The 22,122-nt window shown below is 33.6% G+C and overlaps 1 protein-coding gene across 1 annotated transcript; it reads right to left on the reverse strand.

The window, feature by feature from the left end:
* Positions 1–614: 614 nt before the first annotated feature.
* LOC130168036 (thymus-specific serine protease) lies at positions 615–21,495 on the reverse strand. The gene is made up of 13 exons (XM_056374610.1): positions 21,383–21,495; positions 20,555–20,730; positions 19,789–19,888; positions 18,753–18,882; positions 6,242–6,365; positions 4,477–4,554; positions 3,965–4,012; positions 3,762–3,881; positions 2,994–3,158; positions 2,683–2,824; positions 2,297–2,476; positions 2,001–2,155; positions 615–1,111 (listed from the first exon to the last, which is right to left on the reverse strand). The coding sequence occupies exons 1-13, from the start codon at positions 21,441–21,443 to the stop codon at positions 1,040–1,042; spliced, it is 1,551 nt and encodes a 516-aa protein (XP_056230585.1). The 5' UTR covers positions 21,444–21,495; the 3' UTR covers positions 615–1,039.
* Positions 21,496–22,122: the final 627 nt, after the last annotated feature.

Raw genomic sequence — 22,122 nt, forward strand, 5'->3', positions numbered from 1 at the left:
TGTTTCCCAGGTACATTTGTATGTGTGTGTGTGTGTGTGTGTGTGTGTGTGTGTGTGTGTGTTACAGTATCTAGGTATGTGGGTGTGTGTGTCCCCTCCTGCTGCTCTGTCCAGCCTCTAGTTGATTGATGATCTCCCACTCCCACAGGGTCAGTGGGGTCATGACCTCCCACTTTTGACCCCCCCACTGAGAAGGTCACACACACACACACACACACACACACACACACACACACACACCAGCCCATACGGAAACAGATGGCCTCAGGACAACTGGTGCTTCCTCACCTTTCATTATTTCTCTCACTGTCACACACACAACTATCAGACGGTCTCACATTCACTGATTCACTGTGACTTTCAATTTCCCTACTCCAAATCACGAACAAGTGCCCCATAATGACAGATATAAATCTGTGCTAAATGTTATTTACAGCAACAGATAAATGTCAGTGTGGTGAACTGTCCTGAGGTTTGATTCCTTGTGTTTTACAGAGGAGGAGGATCAAGAAATGAGTTTGACAACATGTTGCAATATCACGCCCTAGTGGTGTGACAAGGTTACGACAACTGATGAATAATGGAAAATAAAAAACAAACCACAGCCATGAAATTATATTTTACTGCCCACACAAGAGCTAATAAAGAAGAAGCCATAAAATCATTGTTATTACAAGTATAAACACAAATTCAGTGGATAAATATTAAATCTAATAAAACTAGGAAATTCAATACAAGCCCAAATTAAAGTTAGGGAGGGGAAATGATCATCACAGCTGTCTCTGCATTTCCAAATGTAATGTAACATCTGCAAAGACACACAAACAATCCTTAAAAAAAATAAAACCAAACAACACACACATGGAGCGCAGAGCTACGAGATGGTTATAGATGGAGAGTGAGGAGGTGGAAGACAGGGGACAGGAAATGGAGGATGAGGAGGATGAAGCAGAGCAGGCAGACACACCAGCTTATTAACTGCTTCTTATCACTTTCAGGGCACAGCGATAAGAGCTGATCAGGTTATAATGTGATCTGATCAGACTCCTCTTTTCTCCATCTTCTCCTGGGCAGCTGTCTTCAGCCAACGGGCCACATGATTCTCAATCTCCTGAGAGATGGAGGGAAGGGAGGGAAAAACAGTGTGTTAAAGATCATCAAAACAGACACACGTTCACTTTAATATGTTGCAGCAACCACCTAAAATGTTAGATAAATACAAGTGTTTCTTAATATTTCATTAAGTGAGTGACTCATGATATTTTCAGATGTTGAAAGTCAGTTGAATTTGACACATTTCAAGCAAAAACATTAAGAATATAAAATATTCAGGTCCGAAAAAGGCCTCCACGGAGACCTTAGGTGATCATGGGATGCTAACAGTTTTCACTGAAATAATGATGTATAATACAACTAACACAACTACTAGTAATGATTATAATAGGATCATTTAAAATCAATTCCGTATCAAGGACAGATTCACATTTTTTGTGTGTGTATCGAACAATTCACTCCTCACATGTAGATGCACATTGAAATAGTTATTCCTCCTCTACACATAGAGTGGCCCCCATTCATATGACTGAGAAACCTCATATTAACTTTGATTAAACTTTAAAATGCTTATTTTCCCTGCAAAATGAGGGATGTAGATTTTGTAAACAACATAAGGAGGGGATAAACAGGAAGTGACAACAACCAGTAGCTTTCAAAGCACACACGGGCATGGGAGGGTTGGTTTAAGGCAGACATGACAAAAGGTGAACTACCCTTGAAGACAGTACTATAGATAATGTGGCAACAACACTTGACTAATTCTGTTTTAGCAAATCTATCGGAAAGAAACTTGAATTTTCACCAGCGACCTTGGAAATGGTAGTTTTAAAAAAATGTGTCCCTCAGTAAGCGTTCCTTGTGCAAACGCTTTTGGTCAAATGTATCAGGACCTTGTGATCCTGATGTCTGTTGTACAGATGAATGAGTTGGTGAGGTGTACGTACCTTTCTGGCTTTCTTGAGAGAGCGACGGTCTGTGACTCTTCTGCTCGTCATATCTGCACAGTGAGCGGTGTCTTCAATGAAGATGGTCTGAGCCTCTTCCTCTTCCTCAGTCCTGTCCTGGACCACCGACAGCTCCTGCCACGGGTCAATTCCACCTGTGGAAATGGTGATATAGATTTTTCAATAACTCGATAATATCCTGAGGCGATTCCCTCACTTCTTTGCTCCCTTACTTTAGTTTACACCTTCCGTTCAGTCATTTATTTTGTTGATTCTAAAGTATTTTCTTGTCTCACCATTGACATAAAGGACCCTGTGTGTGTGAGGTTTGTCTCCTCCATAGTAGGTGTTTGTGAAGGTGATACGTGCTGGCAGGGAATGCTGGGAAATGCCAAACAGGAGGGGACAGAGCTGAGTATCAACCTGCAGGGTCAGCATCCCGGAGAACGGACAAGTGGCATCCTCACAAGTCTGGTCTACACACACACACACACACACACACACACACACACACACACACACACACACACACACACACACACACACACAAAAAGGGGTTCAAGAAATAGAAAGAATGATGTTGACTATGTTTGTGTTGTTGTTGTGTGTGTGTGTGTGTGTGTGTGTGTGTGTGTGTGTGTGTGTGTGCGTGTGTGTGTGTGTGTGTGTGTGTGTGTTGTACAGAAGCCAAACTCAGTGCAGGTCTGGTAGGTCCACTGTCTTGCTGCTCTCCTGCTTGAATGGAGGGACGTGTCCATCAGATCCTTCACTGCTTTCTCATGGGAGATGTCCAGACAGGGTTCTTCACTGGTGGAGCGGTAAATCTGCAGAAGTCACCCACATACACACAGAGAAATACCCGTAAACAAAGAAACAAACCCTAGTCACTAATGAGAAATTCACAAATATAGTGCAACAGTGACATCTTGTGGTGGTTTCAATCTGTGTGTGACCACTGAATGGGGTCATCTCTGTACTGGGTGTTCTCCATACCTTTGCAAGTCTAACAAGGCGGTTGTAAGCCTCCATCTCCTCCTCATATGCCTCACTCTTATTGGTCATGAGACCACAGAGCTCATTGATAGACATGAGGACCCCTTCTTCATTGTACTGCACCGTTCCCATGAAGATGTCGGCCAGGTTTTGCATCAGTTCAATCTGAAGGGTGAGGGTTAGGAGGTCTAAACAGTTAGCACTGAATGGTTTAAATATAAGTAATGGCTGAAATAGCTAAAATAGATAAATGATTAAAATAATAAGCTAAAAGTAATGAATACACAGATTAAATAGTTAGTGATGGATAAATGGTTGAATCATAACCTCAGCTTCTAGTACAAATGCAAACATGACCAGATTAAACACTGACAGTTCAATTGTATGAAAATATATTGTAAAAACATCCACTTTCATATAGTTAGTAAGACTGTTAAGTTGTTGTTGTTATTGTCTTTCGGCTGCTCCCATGAAGGGTCACCACAGTGGATCGATACATGCACATTTGGCTTTGGCATAGGTTTTACCCCAGATAACCTTCCTAGCACAACCTTGGGAGCCAAGTTTTGAACCACCAACCTAGGAATCGGCAGCCAACCTGCTCATGGCCCGCTACTAGTAGAAATGTCAATTAACATCTCTAATTTAATCTAAATCTAAAATCTAAATAAAAATCAGTCAATTTAAATAAAGAGAACAAAAATGCCCGAACAACAGATGGTTCTTTGCTCATTAACTAAAGCTTCTCATAAAAACCAAAACTGTCACCTGATCATCAGGATCCTTTGGGATCTGACAGCAGCCAAAGTCCACAGCCACCTGGCTGACATTGCCGCCCATTAGAGCTACTTCCACAGCAGCAAAGGCTTCCTGCACAACAGCCAGACACTGCAGGAAGAAGATGAGGGCGAATTTAACACAGGAATTTAATGCCTGTCATATGATGCACAGACAGGTGTCTGTCTTCACACCTTTTCTGAGCCACCGACCGCTTCGTTCCTGAGACTCAAGCCTACAACCTGAAACAGAGAAAGTGACAGATGTGAGAGTGAGGATGTTGTTATTTAAAGGAGGCATGTCTCACTAGCCTAATTAGTGATAACAAGCACCTCTGTTTATGTAACATGCAGATCTGGAGGTACAATTGAGGACACTGAGGTCTTGGTAATGTGTCTGGGAATTTGGAGAGGGCTGATGACCTGAGAAGAAGTTCACAGTCTATGAATACAAAACAAAGACTAATTACAATGTAAATAAAATAATGGGATTTTGAATTATCAACCACATTTACTATGTTTGTGTTGTGTTATGTTTGTGTTGTTGTGGAGATTAAAATCAGCATTTAGACCACCAATCAGGGAATAAAATTCTTCTTCTCAGATTTTCTTTTAGTAGTGTAGGTATGGACTTAAATATTTTAAAAAATCCTGTCTACAGCTCTGGTAATATGTTAATACTATGACCATGGATCGTGTCAGTTTACATTGTTGTAGGCAGAGAAATCCAGCTTCGCCTTTACAGGAGCAGAGGAGGCCACAGCTCCGTACACTAGATGAGGAAACTGCAAGAGGAAGAGAGATAGAGGAGAGACAAGCTTAAAAACAAATTAATATATAGGTCATTGCATTCATGCATTCATATAATGCCTCATGTGTTATATATTTTTTGGCCTCTGTGGCATTTGCAGACAAGAGAATGCTTTTAGTGTGTTTCACCAACTAATATCAAAGGACAAGTCTGGTAATATTCTACATTTTAACCAACTAACCAAAAATCCTATATTAACAAGTATCTGTCTCTGTAGCCAAAACCCCATATAGCTTATTCCTCTGTGCCATTGAGCTACATTGTTGTACAAAAAGTGTTAAAAGCACATTAGTGAATCACATTGTTGCACTGGTTGACATTTTCATTTCTATGAACACAGTGACTGTAACTTTATTTTGTGAGTCAGTCCCACACACACCATGACACTGCTGTGAGTACTCTAATATAGTAGCCAGATTTGCACATAAAATAGTGCCTAATAAATATACTATTTACTCATGTTTTACATTCACTATGTTAATTTGTTGACGATAAGAGCATAGAGAAAAACGGCAGCCCTATTCTTTAATTCTGAACAAACACCCTAGATTATTGATGATCTAAGGTGTGTTACACTGAATCAACTGCAGGATCTCTGCAGTGACCATAAGTCAAAGCCAGCCTCTTATGTGTTAGTAACATCTTTTTCTTTTAGTTTGTGGTCTAAGTGGTAGACGTGATAGGTGGTTGTGAATTCATTAGATGATATATGGCCTTTCTTATTTCCTTTAGGGTTTAAAAAAGAGCAGCCATTATAACAGGAGAGGAAATATTGCCTTTAGACTACTCTACAGAAATGTTCACACTGCAGCGATTCCCCACCAACTGATTCTTATCAGTGGATTTTAATACAATCATTCTGGTTGGATATGTTTTTGTAAAAGGATACAGAGCTACAATAAGAAAAATCTCTGCATACATGTTTTCATAATCAAGGTCAATTGTCATGCATGCTGACGGGCGATAGCTCAAGCACATGAGCGCCCAGGCTATGTGCCTCTCTCTCTCCCTTCTTCTTCTCTGTCTCCTTCCTGTTACTCTCCGCAGGTCCTCCCGCCTCCAGAGATGCAGCTGTAGAGTCTGGATCTGCAACTGCAAACAACCTACTGCTCCCATAATCCTGTTTAATACCTGCTGCTAAACCTGCTAAAATTTACTATAATTAATAATGATGATTATTAATGTTATGAGCTGTCATTAGGTAGCACTACAGTTTCCATTACATTACTATTGCTGTTACTGCTGCTGCTATCACTATTATTAATATTTCTATCACTGGACGTTCTTGTTCTTTTCCTCTGTGCTCTCTCTTGCTCTCTCTCTCTCCAACCCAACCAGTTGAGGCAGATGGCCGCCCACCCTGAGTCCAGTTATGCTCGAGGTTTCTGTCTCTTAAAAAGAAGTTTTTCCTTGCCACTGTCACCTAGTGCTTGCTCTTGGTGGGAATTGTTGGGTCTGTGTAAATAATATTATAAAATGAAGGGCTAGACCTGCTGTATTTGGAAAGTGCCTTGAGATAACGTATGTTGTGAATTGGCCTTATACATATAAAAATTTACTTGACAAAAAAATGTTGTCTTTTAAAGAATTATTAGTTAAGAGAGCAGAGCCTTAAGCCTTATGCATCTTTGAAAGCCTCATATTTGGGTCCAGTCCTTCACCTTTCCTCTGAACCAGGCAGAAAGAGCTCCAGAGTAGGAGCCTCCAAAGCTGATCCAGGTGTTCCTGTGGCTCAGATTGAAGCTTTGGCTGATGTACTGGTGGAATACAGCCAAGTCAGCGAGCCTGGACCAAAGAGACAGAAATACACAAGTTCAGCATCTTTCACTTGAAAAAAAAAAAGGGACGCAATAACCCTGCCACCCCTCCAAAACAAAGAGACAACCAAATGGTTTATTAACATATAAGATCTGAATTGACATTCAGAAATTCCCATACGTGAATGTAATATATGTACATTTGTTGAATTTCCATATATGAAATACATTGTTTTCAAAATTCAGTTATGTGTTTTTTTGGTATTAATAAATTACCTCATTGCCTTGTGAGTTTGGTTTTTGGGACTGGGGCAAAAAAACCTCCTTACGAATATGTTGTGTTCCCATTCCATTAGACTGCAGCGTAACAGTACATTAAGGCATAAAAACTTCAAAAAAAACCTCATAGTATACTATGGCATAAAACGTCATGGAATAGTAAGGCAAAAAATCTAATAGTATACTTTGGCAAAAAGTGTAAAAAACAACATAGTATAGTAAAGAATAAAAATATAAGAAAAACGTCATAGTATAGTAGGGTATAACAAATATCAAAAAACATCATATTATGGTAAGAAATAACATTGTAAAAAAACATCATAATGCCGTAGGGCATAAAAACATCAAAAAACGTCATAGCATAATAACGCATATAAATGTCAAGAAATGTCAGAGTAATGATGCAAAAAAAAGTGATAGAATAGTGAGTCAGAAGAACGTCAAAAAAAGTCAAAGTATAGTAAGATATAAAAAGTTTTACCCAACCCACTATATTTAGTGAGGCAAAAAATTGTCTAAAAACATCATAGTATGATAAGGCATAAAAATGTTAAAAAAATGTCATAGTGTAGTCAGCCAAACAAAACTCAAAACGTCATAGGATAGTAAGTCAAAAAAACGTCAATAACGTCATAACGTAGAAAGGTAATAAAATGTCATAGTATAGTAAGGCAAACAAATGTCAAAAAACGTCACAGTACAGTAAGGCGAAAAGTGTCCAAAAACATCAAAGTATAGTAAGGCAAAAAAACGTCAAAAAATGTCATAGTATAATAAGGGGAAAAATTTTAAAAATGTCATAATATGCTTAGGTTAAAAAATTTTAAAAAATGACACAGTATGTTAAGGCATAAAAGTGTGATATTATGGTGAGGCATAAAATGTAAAAAAAAAACATCATAGTATATTAAGGAAAAAAATGTCAAAAAACATCATAGTATAGTAAGGCAAAAAAGGTCATAGTACAGTAAGGCAAAAGAAAGTCAAAAAAAATCTTAGTATCGTAAGGCATAAAAATGTCAAAAAACGTCATAGTATAGTTTGGCATAAAAATGTCAAAAAACGTCATAGTATAGTTTGGCATAAAAATGTCAAAAAACGTCATAGTATACTATGGCATAAAACGTCCAAAAAACATCATATTATATTAAGGCATAATATGTCATAAAATTGACATAGTATGGTAAGGCATCAAATGAAAAAGTATTATAAGGCATAAAAATGACAAAAAACGTCATAGTATAGTATGGCATAAAAATGTCAAAAAACGTCATAGTATACTATGGCATAAAACGTCCAAAATACATCATATTATATTAAGGCATAATATGTCATAAAATTGACATAGTATGGTAAGGCATCAAATGAAAAAGTATTATAAGGCATAAAAATGACAAAAAACGTCATAGTATAGTATGGCATAAAAATGTCAAAAAACGTCATAGTATACTATGGCATAAAACGTCAAAAAAACATCATAGTATATTAAGGTATAGAATGTCAGAAAAACGTCATAGTATGGTAAGGCATCAACTCACTTAATATTGTAAGACAAAATAATGCCAAAAAACATTATAGGATAGTATGGCATAAAAATATTTTTTAAAAATGTCATAGTATAGTATGGCAAAAAAAAGTTAAAAAAACCATCATATTATATTAAGGCATAATCTGTCATAAAACTGTCATAGTATGATAAGGCATCAAATGAAAAAGTATTGTAAGGCATAAAATGTCAAAAAAAACATCATAGTATAGTATGGCATAAAAATGTCAAAAAACGTCATAGTATACTATGGCATAAAATGTCAAAAAAACATCATAGTATATTAAGGCATAATATGTCATAAAATTGACATAGTATGGTAAGGCATCAAATGAAAAAGTATTATAAGGCATAAAAATGACAAAAAACGTCATAGTATAGTATGGCATAAAAATGTCAAAAAACGTCATAGTATACTATGGCATAAAACGTCAAAAAAACATCATATTATATTAAGGCATAATATGTCATAAAAAATGTCATAGTATAGTATGGCATAAAACGTCAAAAAAACATCATAGTATGATAAGGCATAAAAATGACAAAAAACGTCATAGTATAGTTTGGCATAAAAATGTCAAAAAACGTCATAGTATACTATGGCATAAAACGTCCAAAAAACATCATATTATATTAAGGCATAATATGTTCTAAAATTGACATAGTATGGTAAGGTATCAAATGAAATAGTATCGTAAGGCATAAAAATGTCAAAAAACGTCATAGTATAGTATGGCATAAAAATGTCAAAAAACGTCATAGTATACTATGGCATAAAATGTCAAAAAAACATCATAGTATATTAAGGCATAATATGTCATAAAATTGACATAGTATGGTAAGGCATCAAATGAAAAAGTATTATAAGGCATAAAAATGACAAAAAACGTCATAGTATAGTATGGCATAAAAATGTCAAAAAACGTCATAGTATACTATGGCATAAAACGTCCAAAAAACATCATATTATATTAAGGCATAATATGTCATAAAATTGACATAGTATGGTAAGGCATCAAATGAAAAAGTATTATAAGGCATAAAAATGACAAAAAACGTCATAGTATAGTATGGCATAAAAATGTCAAAAAACGTCATAGTATACTATGGCATAAAACGTCAAAAAAACATCATAGTATATTAAGGTATAGAATGTCAGAAAAACGTCATAGTATGGTAAGGCATCAAATGAAAAAGTATTATGAGGCATAAAAATGACAAAAAACGTCATAGTATAGTATGGCATAAAACGTCAAAAAAACGTCATAGTATATTAAGGCATAAAAGGTCAGAAAAATGTCAGAGTATGGTAAGGTATCAAATGAAATAGTATCGTAAGGCATAAAAATGTCAAAAAACGTCATAGTATAGTTTGGCATAAAAATGTCAAAAAACGTCATAGTATACTATGGCATAAAACGTCCAAAAAACATCATATTATATTAAGGCATAATATGTCATAAAATTGACATAGTATGGTAAGGCATCAAATGAAAAAGTATTATAAGGCATAAAAATGACAAAAAACGTCATAGTATAGTATGGCATAAAAATGTCAAAAAACGTCATAGTATACTATGGCATAAAACGTCAAAAAAACATCATAGTATATTAAGGTATAGAATGTCAGAAAAACGACATAGTATGGTAAGGCATCAAATGAAAAAGTATTATGAGGCATAAAAATGACAAGAAACGTCATAGTATACTATGGCATAAAACGTCCAAAAAACATCATATTATATTAAGGCATAATATGTTCTAAAATTGACATAGTATGGTAAGGTATCAAATGAAATAGTATCGTAAGGCATAAAAATGTCAAAAAACGTCATAGTATAGTATGGCATAAAAATGTCAAAAAACGTCATAGTATACTATGGCATAAAACGTCAAAAAAACATCATATTATATTAAGGCATAATATGTCATAAAATTGACATAGTATGGTAAGGCATCAAATGAAAAAGTATTATAAGGCATAAAAATGACAAAAAACGTCATAGTATAGTATGGCATAAAAATGTCAAAAAACGTCATAGTATACTATGGCATAAAACGTCCAAAAAACATCATATTATATTAAGGCATAATATGTCATAAAATTGACATAGTATGGTAAGGCATCAAATGAAAAAGTATTATAAGGCATAAAAATGACAAAAAACGTCATAGTATAGTATGGCATAAAAATGTCAAAAAACGTCATAGTATACTATGGCATAAAACGTCAAAAAAACATCATAGTATATTAAGGTATAGAATGTCAGAAAAACGTCATAGTATGGTAAGGCATCAAATGAAAAAGTATTATGAGGCATAAAAATGACAAAAAACGTCATAGTATAGTTTGGCATAAAAATGTCAAAAAACGTCATAGTATACTATGGCATAAAACGTCCAAAAAACATCATATTATATTAAGTCATAATATGTTCTAAAATTGACATAGTATGGTAAGGCATCAAATGAAAAAGTATTATGAGGCATAAAAATGACAAGAAACGTCATAGTATAGTATGGCATAAAACGTCAAAAAAACATCATAGTATATTAAGGCATAAAAGGTCAGAAAAATGTCAGAGTATGGTAAGGTATCAAATGAAATAGTATCGTAAGGCATAAAAATGTCAAAAAACGTCATAGTATAGTTTGGCATAAAAATGTCAAAAAACGTCATTGTATACTATGGCATAAAACGTCCAAAAAACATCATATTATATTAAGGCATAATATGTTCTAAAATTGACATAGTATGGTAAGGTATCAAATGAAATAGTATCGTAAGGCATAAAAATGTCAAAAAACGTCATAGTATAGTTTGGCATAAAAATGTCAAAAAACGTCATAGTATACTATGGCATAAAACGTCCAAAAAACATCATATTATATTAAGGCATAATATGTTCTAAAATTGACATAGTATGGTAAGGTATCAAATGAAATAGTATCGTAAGGCATAAAAATGTCAAAAAACGTCATAGTATAGTATGGCATAAAAATGTCAAAAAACGTCATAGTATACTATGGCATAAAAATGTCAAAAAAACATCATAGTATATTAAGGCATAATATGTCATAAAATTGACATAGTATGGTAAGGCATCAAATGAAAAAGTATTATAAGGCATAAAAATGACAAAAAACGTCATAGTATAGTATGGCATAAAAATGTCAAAAAACGTCATAGTATACTATGGCATAAAACGTCCAAAAAACATCATATTATATTAAGGCATAATATGTCTAAAATTGACATAGTATGGTAAGGCATCAAATGAAAAAGTATTATAAGGCATAAAAATGACAAAAAACGTCATAGTATAGTATGGCATAAAAATGTCAAAAAACGTCATAGTATACTATGGCATAAAACGTCCAAAAAACATCATATTATATTAAGGCATAATATGTCATAAAATTGACATAGTATGGTAAGGCATCAAATGAAAAAGTATTATAAGGCATAAAAATGACAAAAAACGTCATAGTATAGTATGGCAAAAAAATGTCAAAAAACGTCATAGTATACTATGGCATAAAACGTCAAAAAAACATCATAGTATATTAAGGTATAGAATGTCAGAAAAACGTCATAGTATGGTAAGGCATCAAATGAAAAAGTATTATGAGGCATAAAAATGACAAAAAACGTCATAGTATAGTTTGGCATAAAAATGTCAAAAAACGTCATAGTATACTATGGCATAAAACGTCCAAAAAACATCATATTATATTAAGTCATAATATGTTCTAAAATTGACATAGTATGGTAAGGCATCAAATGAAAAAGTATTATGAGGCATAAAAATGACAAGAAACGTCATAGTATAGTATGGCATAAAACGTCAAAAAAACATCATAGTATATTAAGGCATAAAAGGTCAGAAAAATGTCAGAGTATGGTAAGGTATCAAATGAAATAGTATCGTAAGGCATAAAAATGTCAAAAAACGTCATAGTATAGTATGGCATAAAAATGTCAAAAAACGTCATAGTATACTATGGCATAAAACGTCAAAAAAACATAATATTATATTAAGGCATAATATGTCATAAAATTGACATAGTATGGTAAGGCATCAAATGAAAAAGTATTATAAGGCATAAAAATGACAAAAAACGTCATAGTATAGTATGGCATAAAAATGTCAAAAAACGTCATAGTATACTATGGCATAAAACGTCCAAAAAACATCATATTATATTAAGGCATAATATGTCATAAAATTGACATAGTATGGTAAGGCATCAAATGAAAAAGTATTATAAGGCATAAAAATGACAAAAAACGTCATAGTATAGTATGGCATAAAAATGTCAAAAAACGTCATAGTATACTATGGCATAAAACGTCAAAAAAACATCATAGTATATTAAGGTATAGAATGTCAGAAAAACGTCATAGTATGGTAAGGCATCAAATGAAAAAGTATTATGAGGCATAAAAATGACAAAAAACGTCATAGTATAGTTTGGCATAAAAATGTCAAAAAACGTCATAGTATACTATGGCATAAAACGTCAAAAAAACATCATATATATTAAGGCATAATATGTTCTAAAATTGACATAGTATGGTAAGGCATCAAATGAAAAAGTATTATGAGGCATAAAAATGACAAGAAACGTCATAGTATAGTATGGCATAAAACGTCAAAAAAACATCATAGTATATTAAGGCATAAAAGGTCAGAAAAATGTCAGAGTATGGTAAGGTATCAAATGAAATAGTATCGTAAGGCATAAAAATGTCAAAAAACGTCATAGTATAGTTTGGCATAAAAATGTCAAAAAACGTCATTGTATACTATGGCATAAAACGTCCAAAAAACATCATATTATATTAAGGCATAATATGTTCTAAAATTGACATAGTATGGTAAGGTATCAAATGAAATAGTATCGTAAGGCATAAAAATGTCAAAAAACGTCATAGTATAGTATGGCATAAAAATGTCAAAAAACGTCATAGTATACTATGGCATAAAACGTCAAAAAAACATAATATTATATTAAGGCATAATATGTCATAAAATTGACATAGTATGGTAAGGCATCAAATGAAAAAGTATTATAAGGCATAAAAATGACAAAAAACGTCATAGTATAGTATGGCATAAAAATGTCAAAAAACGTCATAGTATACTATGGCATAAAACGTCCAAAAAACATCATATTATATTAAGGCATAATATGTCATAAAATTGACATAGTATGGTAAGGCATCAAATGAAAAAGTATTATAAGGCATAAAAATGACAAAAAAGTCATAGTATAGTATGGCATAAAAATGTCAAAAAACGTCATAGTATACTATGGCATAAAACGTCAAAAAAACATCATAGTATATTAAGGTATAGAATGTCAGAAAAACGTCATAGTATGGTAAGGCATCAAATGAAAAAGTATTATGAGGCATAAAAATGACAAAAAACGTCATAGTATAGTTTGGCATAAAAATGTCAAAAAACGTCATAGTATACTATGGCATAAAACGTCCAAAAAACATCATATTATATTAAGGCATAATATGTTCTAAAATTGACATAGTATGGTAAGGCATCAAATGAAAAAGTATTATGAGGCATAAAAATGACAAAAAACGTCATAGTATAGTATGGCATAAAACGTCAAAAAAACATCATAGTATATTAAGGCATAAAAGGTCAGAAAAATGTCAGAGTATGGTAAGGTATCAAATGAAATAGTATCGTAAGGCATAAAAATGTCAAAAAACGTCATAGTATAGTATGGCATAAAAATGTCAAAAAACGTCATAGTATACTATGGCATAAAACGTCCAAAAAACATCATATTATATTAAGGCATAATATGTTCTAAAATTGACATACTATGGTAAGGCATCAAATGAAAAAGTATTATAAGGCATAAAAATGACAAAAAACGTCATAGTATAGTATGACATAAAAATGTCAAAAAACGTCATAGTATAGTATGGCATAAAACGTCAAAAAAACATCATATTATATTAAGGCATAGAATGTCAGAAAAACGTCATAGTATGGTAAGGCATCAAATGAAAAAGTATTATGAGGCATAAAAATGACAAAAAACGTCATAGTATAGTAAGGCATAAAATGTCAAAAAAACATCATAATATATTAAGGCAGAAAAGGTGATAAAAACATCTTAGTTTAGTAAAGTATCAAATTAAATAGTATCGTAAGGCATAAAAATGACAAAAAACGTCATAGTATACTATGGCATAAAACGTCAAAAAAACATCATATTATATTAAGGCATAATATGTCATAAAACTCTCATAGTATGATAATTCATCAACTCACTTAGTATTGTAAGGCAAAAAAATGCCAAAAAACATTATAGTATAGTATGGCATAAAAATATTTTTTAAAAATGTCATTGTATAGTATGGCATAAAACATCAAAAAACGTGATAGTATAGTAAGACTGAAAATTGTCATTTGATACAATGCCATAGTACATTTAGACTTATTGGAAGGTACCCAAGCAGGCCCAGCGATTATGCAAACTCCCCCTAGAAAAGTCTTAAGTTGGATTTGAACTCTCAACCTTTGGAACGAAAGCCAACGCGTCCAACCACTCTACTACACTGCTGAATGAAGAGGTGGAAAACTTGATATTATAGTCAGGCAATAAATGTTGAAAAATATCATAGTCTATCAGGGCAAAAAACGGCATAGTATAGTAAGGCAAAAACGTCATAGCATATTAAGGCATAACAGGTCATAAAAATGTCATAGTATAGTATGGTATAAAAATGTCAAAAATGTCATATTATATTAAGGCATAATCTGTCTTAAAACTGTCATAGTATGATAAGGCATCAAATGAAAAAGTATTGTAAGGCATAAAAATGTCAAAAAACATCATAGTATACTATGGCATAATATGTCATAAAATTGACATAGTATGGTAAGGCATCAAATGAAAAAGTATTATAAGGCATAAAAATGTCAAAAAACGTCATAGTATACTATGGCATCAAATGAAAAAGTATTATAAGGCATAAAAATGACAAAAAACCTCATAGTATAGTTTTGCATAAAAATGTCAAAAAACGTCATAGTATACTATGGCATAAAACGTCAAAAAAACATCACAGTATATTAAGGTATAGAATGTCAGAAAAACGTCATAGTATGGTAAGGCATCAAATGAAAAAGTATTATAAGGCATAAAAATGACAAAAAACGTCATAGTATAGTTTGGCATAAAAATGTCAAAAAACGTCATAGTATACTATGGCATAAAACGTCAAAAAAACATCATAGTATATTAAGGTATAGAATGTCAGAAAAACGTCATAGTATGGTAAGGCATCAAATGAAAAAGTATTATGAGGCATAAAAATGACAAAAAACGTCATAGTATAGTATGGCATAAAAATGTAAAAAAACGTCATAGTATACGATGGCATAAAATGTCAAAAAAACATCATAATATATTAAGGCAGAAAAGGTGATAAAAACATCTTAGTATAGTAAGGTATCAAATGAAATAGTATCGTAAGGCATAAAAATGACAAAAAACGTCATAGTATACTATGGCATAAAACGTCAAAAAAACATCATATTATATTAAGACATAATATGTCATAAAACTCTCATAGTATGATAATTCATCAACTCACTTAGTATTGTAAGGCAAAAAAATGCCAAAAAACATTATAGTATGGCATAAAAATATTTTTTAAAAATGTCATTGTATAGTATGGCATAAAACATCAAAAAACATCAAAAAACGTGATAGTATAGTAAGCCCTGAAAATTGTCATTTAATACAATGCCATAGTACATTTAGACTTATTGGAAGGTACCCAATCAGGCCCAGCGATTATGCAAACTCCCCCTATAAAAGTCCTAAGTTGGATTTGAACTCTCAACCTTTGGAACGAAAGCCAACGCGTCCAACCACTCTACTACACTGCCTAATGATCAGATGGAAAACTTGATAGTATAGTCAGGCAATAAATGTTGAAAAACATCATAGTCTATTAGGGCAAAAAACGGCATAGTATAGTAAGGCATAAAAGGTCATAAAAACGTCATAGTATGGTAAGGCATCAACTCACATGGTATTGGAAGGCAAAAAAATGCGTAAAAACATTGTAGTAGAGTATGGCATTAAAATATTTTAAAAATAGTATAGTATAGTATGACATAAAACGTCAAAAAAACATGATTGTATATTAAGGCATAAAAGGTCATAAAAACGTCATAGTATGATAAGTCATCAACTCACATAGTATCGTGAGGCATTAAAATGACAAAAAAACATCATAGTATAGAAGGCATAAAAATGACAAAAAACGTCATAGTATAGTATGACATAAAACGTCAAAAAAACATGATTGTATATTAAGGCATAAAAGGTCATAAAAACGTCATATTATATTAAGGCATAATATGTCATAAAATTGTCATAGTATGATAAGGCATCAAATGAAAAAGTATTGCAAGGCATAAAAATGACAAAAAACGCCATAGTATAGTAATGCATAAAAATGTCAAAAAACGTCATAGTATACTATGGCATAAAACATCAAAAAAACATCATATTATATTAAGGCAGAAAAGGTGATAAAAACATCATAGTATAGTAAGGTATCAAATGAAATAGTATCGTAAGGCATAAAAATGACAAGAAACGTCATAGTATACTATGGCATAAAACATCAAAAAAACATCATATTATATTAAGGCATAATATGTCATAAAATTGTCATTTTATGATAAGGCATCAAATGAAAAAGTATAGTAAGGCATAAAAATGTCATAAAACTGTCATAGTATGATAAGTCATCAACTCATATAGTATTGTAATGCAAAAAAATGCAAAAAAACCTCATAGTATAGTATGGCACAAAAATGTCAAAAAAAACATCATAGTATATTAAGGCAAAAAGTGTCAAAAAACATCATAGTATAGTAAGGCAAAAAAATGTCAAGAAATGTCAAAGTATAATAAGGCAAAAAGTGTCAAAAAATGTCATAGTATAGTCAGGCATTAAAACGTCATAGTATAGTAAGGCATAAAGTGTCAAATAATGTTAAAATCGACACAGTATAGTAAAGCATAAAAGCGTCAAAAAATGTCATAATATAGTAATGCATAAAATGTCAAGAACATCATAGTAAGTCAGAAGGCCCAAAAAACATTAAAGTATAATAAGGCAAAAAAAATTTTTAAAAACGTCATAGTATGGTAAGGCATAAAAATGTGATATTATGGTTAGGCAAAAAAAAAACCAGCATCGTATAGTAAGGCAAAAAGCGTCATAGTACAGTAAGGGGAAAAAATGTCAAAAAACATCATGGTATAGTAAGGCAAAAAAATGTCAAAAATCGTCATTGTATACTAAGGCATGAAAATGTGATATTATACTAAGGCATAAAAAGTCAAAAACAACATAATATAGTAAGGCAAAAAAACATAAAAAAATTTCATAGTAGTAAGTAAGTATGGTAAGCCATAAAAACTTGATATTATGGTGAAAAAAAACGTCATAGTATCTTTAGGGAATAAGTGTCAAAAAACATCATAGTATAGTAAGGCATAAAAATGTCATAGTATAATTACGCAAAACTTGTCAAAAAACGTCATAATATACTAAGGCAAAAAAAATTGATAAAATATCATAGTATTGTGAGGCAAAAAAACATCATAGCATAGTAAGGTAACCTCACAGTATAGTAGGGTAAAAAATCATCAAAATAGGCCATAGTATAGTAAGGCATAAAAATGTCAAAGAATGTAATAGTGTAGTAAGGCAAAGAACATCGTACAATAGTAAGTCAGAAACGTCAGGTATGTAAGGCATAAAATCGTCAAAAACATCATAGTATAGTAAGGCAAAAAGACGTCATAAAAATGGCAAAAGACGTTATTTCATAAAAAGGCAAAAAAAAAAAAAAAACATCATTGTATAGTAAGACATAAAAATGGCAAAAACCATCATATAAAAGAACGTCATAGTATAGTAAAGCAAAAAAATATTAAAATACGCCACAGGATAGTATGGCATTAAAAATGTCAAAAAAAACATCATAGTACAATAAGGCATTAAAATGTCAAAGAACGTTGTACTATAGTAAGTAAAAAAAAGGCAAAAAAAGGTCATAGTATAGTAAGGCAAAAAAATGTCAAAAGACATCATAGTATAGTAAAGCCTATAGATGTCAAAAAAGGTCATCGTACACTCAGGCATAAAAAGTTATAGTATAATAAGACAGAAAAACATCATAGTATAGTAAGCCATAAAAATGGACAAGGTATCATTTCTTAAAAATACTTGAACATAAAACACATACTTTCTCCACAGTTATACACACACAGAAACACAGCCATAAAAAGACAGAGTGGAGAGGGGAAACTGGACAAACATAAAAGACCTGAAAAGAGACATATGCACATACATATGCAATGAGGTAGAGAAAGCGGGGAGAAAAGCAGGGTGCAAGACACACGTTAACAACCATACGTGTACCCACACACACACACACACACACACACACACACACACACGCACACACACACACACACACACACACACACACACAATGGTAGGGAGCCAACACTAACGCCTGCTGGCTGCTCAGGTCTGCCAGGTTCTCTGTTTTGAGGCTGTCAGGGTTGATGCTATCACCATAGAAACGATGCTCCACAGCCAATAGCAGAGCCCTGTGTTCTTCAGCCATGTCAACATGGTGACCTGGGAAAATATGGTCAAAGCAAATAGGATTCAGTGTGAAGCAAGGTTTAAATGCAACTAGAGTAAAAAAAAATAAAATAATGTAATTTAATAATGTATCCTTGATTCTATAAAAATCAAGAAAATTTGATAAAGTGTCTCCAATAGAGAAATATGTCCACCCCAGTTTCACAGAGTCCAGAGTTGTCGCATTTTCAAATGTCAATGATATTCTGTTAACAATAATAAACAACAGAGAAAAGCACAAGTTGCCAAGAAAATAGCTCCTTTACTTGATTTACATATAAACACACAACAGTTTTGTAGCAATAGCTTTGATAGTACACCGTTCATCCCAAGATAAGCTTAATGTTGTGTTCCCCAGTGACAATAATAAACACTATATACTGCATAAACAGCTAGTAACCTGGACTGAAAAATGTTCTACATGTGATTTTAAAATAAATACTTAGAGTGTAATTTTTTTCCAAGTGCTTTTTCAACAAAAATTGTCATCCCTTCATCCCAAAACTCTATCACATAGTTATCTGGTGCAGGCTAGTTACCTAGTGAGCATTTCATTGGTACCATTATGTACTAAATAATTACACTATAATTTGTAGTCTGTGATCTAAAGTGTCAGCTAAAATTTAAATTCAAAATTAAAATGATAGAAACATAGGGAAAGAAATTGGATGGTTGGTACTTAGAAAAGTCAGTATAGGACAGGAAAGATATTCCTGTAAACCAATACCAGGAAGTCACCTTACTCATTTTGCTAACACACAATGTGACGCTTCACTTACAGTGTTTTCACTTTCATTTCCAAACCTTTAACTGTGTATTGGCCAGTTTGATAGCTAATCTTTCTGTATTTTATCTGGTGTTTTAAAGTGTGTATCAGACAGGTGCTGCATCCTACTGTACCTGCCAGGACATCAAACTCAAAGATGGGCCCTTCTCCTCCGATGAAGAGGAACACTGGGCCATCAGGACGCTGCCAGTACGCCTCATTCACAAAGAACCTCTGGAAGAAGGACAGACAGAGAGAACCGGACAAAGTAAAATATAAAAAAAAAAAAAAAAAGAGAGAAAGGTTTTATTTAGTTTCACTCAAACCAGCAGCAGTGCACATTCATGGCCTTAGTGCGAGTAATCCTTTACTTTACGCTGCAGTGGACAAATTTGCACATTGGCAGCCTCAAATGGCAGCAAGAGGTAAATGAAGCTGAACATTTCAATTCACGTCGTCGGGAAACATTGTCTTGTCAGTGCCTGGTGGAGTTGGAGGGGGTAAAAAGGTTCAACCAGTCTAGATTTCTCTGTATGAAGAGCTCACTCACTCTTTGGTGCGTCAGAGCTACTGTTGGATTTTACTCAGTTTAGCTCTCAAACTTAAAGCAGCACAGTTCAGTGGGGCAGGAGACTCTTTTGCTCCTAGCTGAGAAGGCAGTTGTTTTATCATCCTTACAGCATCAGAAACACATTGAAAGATCCTCTGAAATAATGTGCAATGCTGTAGTTTTTGATGCTCTTTTGATCAAAGCAACTTGTTCAAATGTAAGTCTAAGTCAAGTGTACATTTGTTTATAGTATCTCAAATATCAGACCTTGATCATGTAACCATCTATGCACTCACTCTGGATAGCTCAAAACTGAAATGTAAATAAAGCACCATTTGATCTTTCTCTACCTGAGGGAAGGTGTTAACAGCCTGTCGGTTGAAGTGGTCCAGTGGCTGGTGGATGCGTCCCTCCTTCACATGTCTGAGGGGCTGATGGCCACTGACTGTGTGTATCAAAAGATGCTGCTTGGCTTTCTGCAGCTGGAGATCACGTACACGCTCCTTGATCTGTCGCAGAACTCGTCCTGGTGTTCAAAAAGAAACAAAGAGACACGACAGACAATTGAGAGAGAACGACAATCATGCACAGTCATGGAAATAATACACTGCTGAACAGTCTGGGGGTCTGGCTCTTTCTGAGGATGGGAGCCATCACAGCAGCCTTACTGACCTGCTGGCCTCCAGCTCTGAGAGGCCTCCTGTGTATCTCTATCAGCTGACTGATAAAAGCAACTGAACCGAAATTGCTCATATTTCACCCAGGGTCTGGTGTCCATTACACTGATAGGATGGCTGACAAAAATACTTAAAACTCGATCTACAAAATCTATGATCTATTCTAGGAACAGTCTACATCCAACAATAGTTTCTCAGGGGACTTATCATCGACACCATCATGCTTTGCTTTTTCTTTTGTCTCAAGTTTGACAACCACAAACATAACTAGACTTGCAAGCAAGTATAACAGATTCCCACCACCCCAACACAACTCAGACCAGAGGTGCACTGAACCAAGGTGATCGATAATAAATAAGAACATTAAAAAAAAGCCTTCCTGAAATGATGAGCAAATGTCTGCCATTTGTCTGCTAGAAGTATAATTTATATTTATCAGTGGATTTCTTTTCTAATATTCTCAATATTGACAGGCTCTCAAATCAATGTTCATCAACTCACCAGTGTCGACATAATTAAAGAGGAGTAGAAGGCTGAGAAAGCAGACTGATGACAACAGCATCTTTAGCACCAGATCAGGATACTTTAAGGTAAATTGAATTTAAATCCAATCCACAGGACTCAGTATGATCTCTGCCACTCACCAGCCACTTATATAGTCCCTGGAAGAGTCTGCGGTGATGAGGTGATCCCTGAAAAATGACCCGTGATATGACCTGTGCATTATTATGATCTATAGCTCATATATCGTGGGAACAGTGAGACTGTGTGTATGTGAGCGTGTGCGTCTGCCATATATATATTTATAAACTGCTCAGCAAAACAGAGCGTCAGCTTGGTGATGTAATGTGATCTCTCTGCCTTGTAATGGCTTTTTTGGAGTTGCAGGGGCAGTTTTCACCCTTTTTCCTTTTCTTGTGCTGCATCAGTGTGTTCGAGCAATAAGAGGCACGTACACACAGTGTCCGTAAGTAACATAAGAAACACCCAGGAAGTTTCTCTGAGGGCTTAAAAAAAGGCTTTTTTTGATTGTTTGGGAGCTATTTACTCTAAAAATATGCGGGTGAATATTTGATATAAATTATTTTATTTATGTTAACCTGAGAATCAAAAGAAGCAGGAACTTTTGAAAAATTTTTCTATGATAAATGTTACTGTCTGTGTGCTCAATATAAAGCTAGAGCCAGCAGGTAATTAACTATATTGGCTGTTTGACATGAACAAAAAGTTCAAGACAGTGC

Source organism: Seriola aureovittata, chromosome 4 (genome assembly GCF_021018895.1).
Source record: "Seriola aureovittata isolate HTS-2021-v1 ecotype China chromosome 4, ASM2101889v1, whole genome shotgun sequence".
NCBI lineage: Eukaryota > Metazoa > Chordata > Actinopteri > Carangiformes > Carangidae > Seriola > Seriola aureovittata.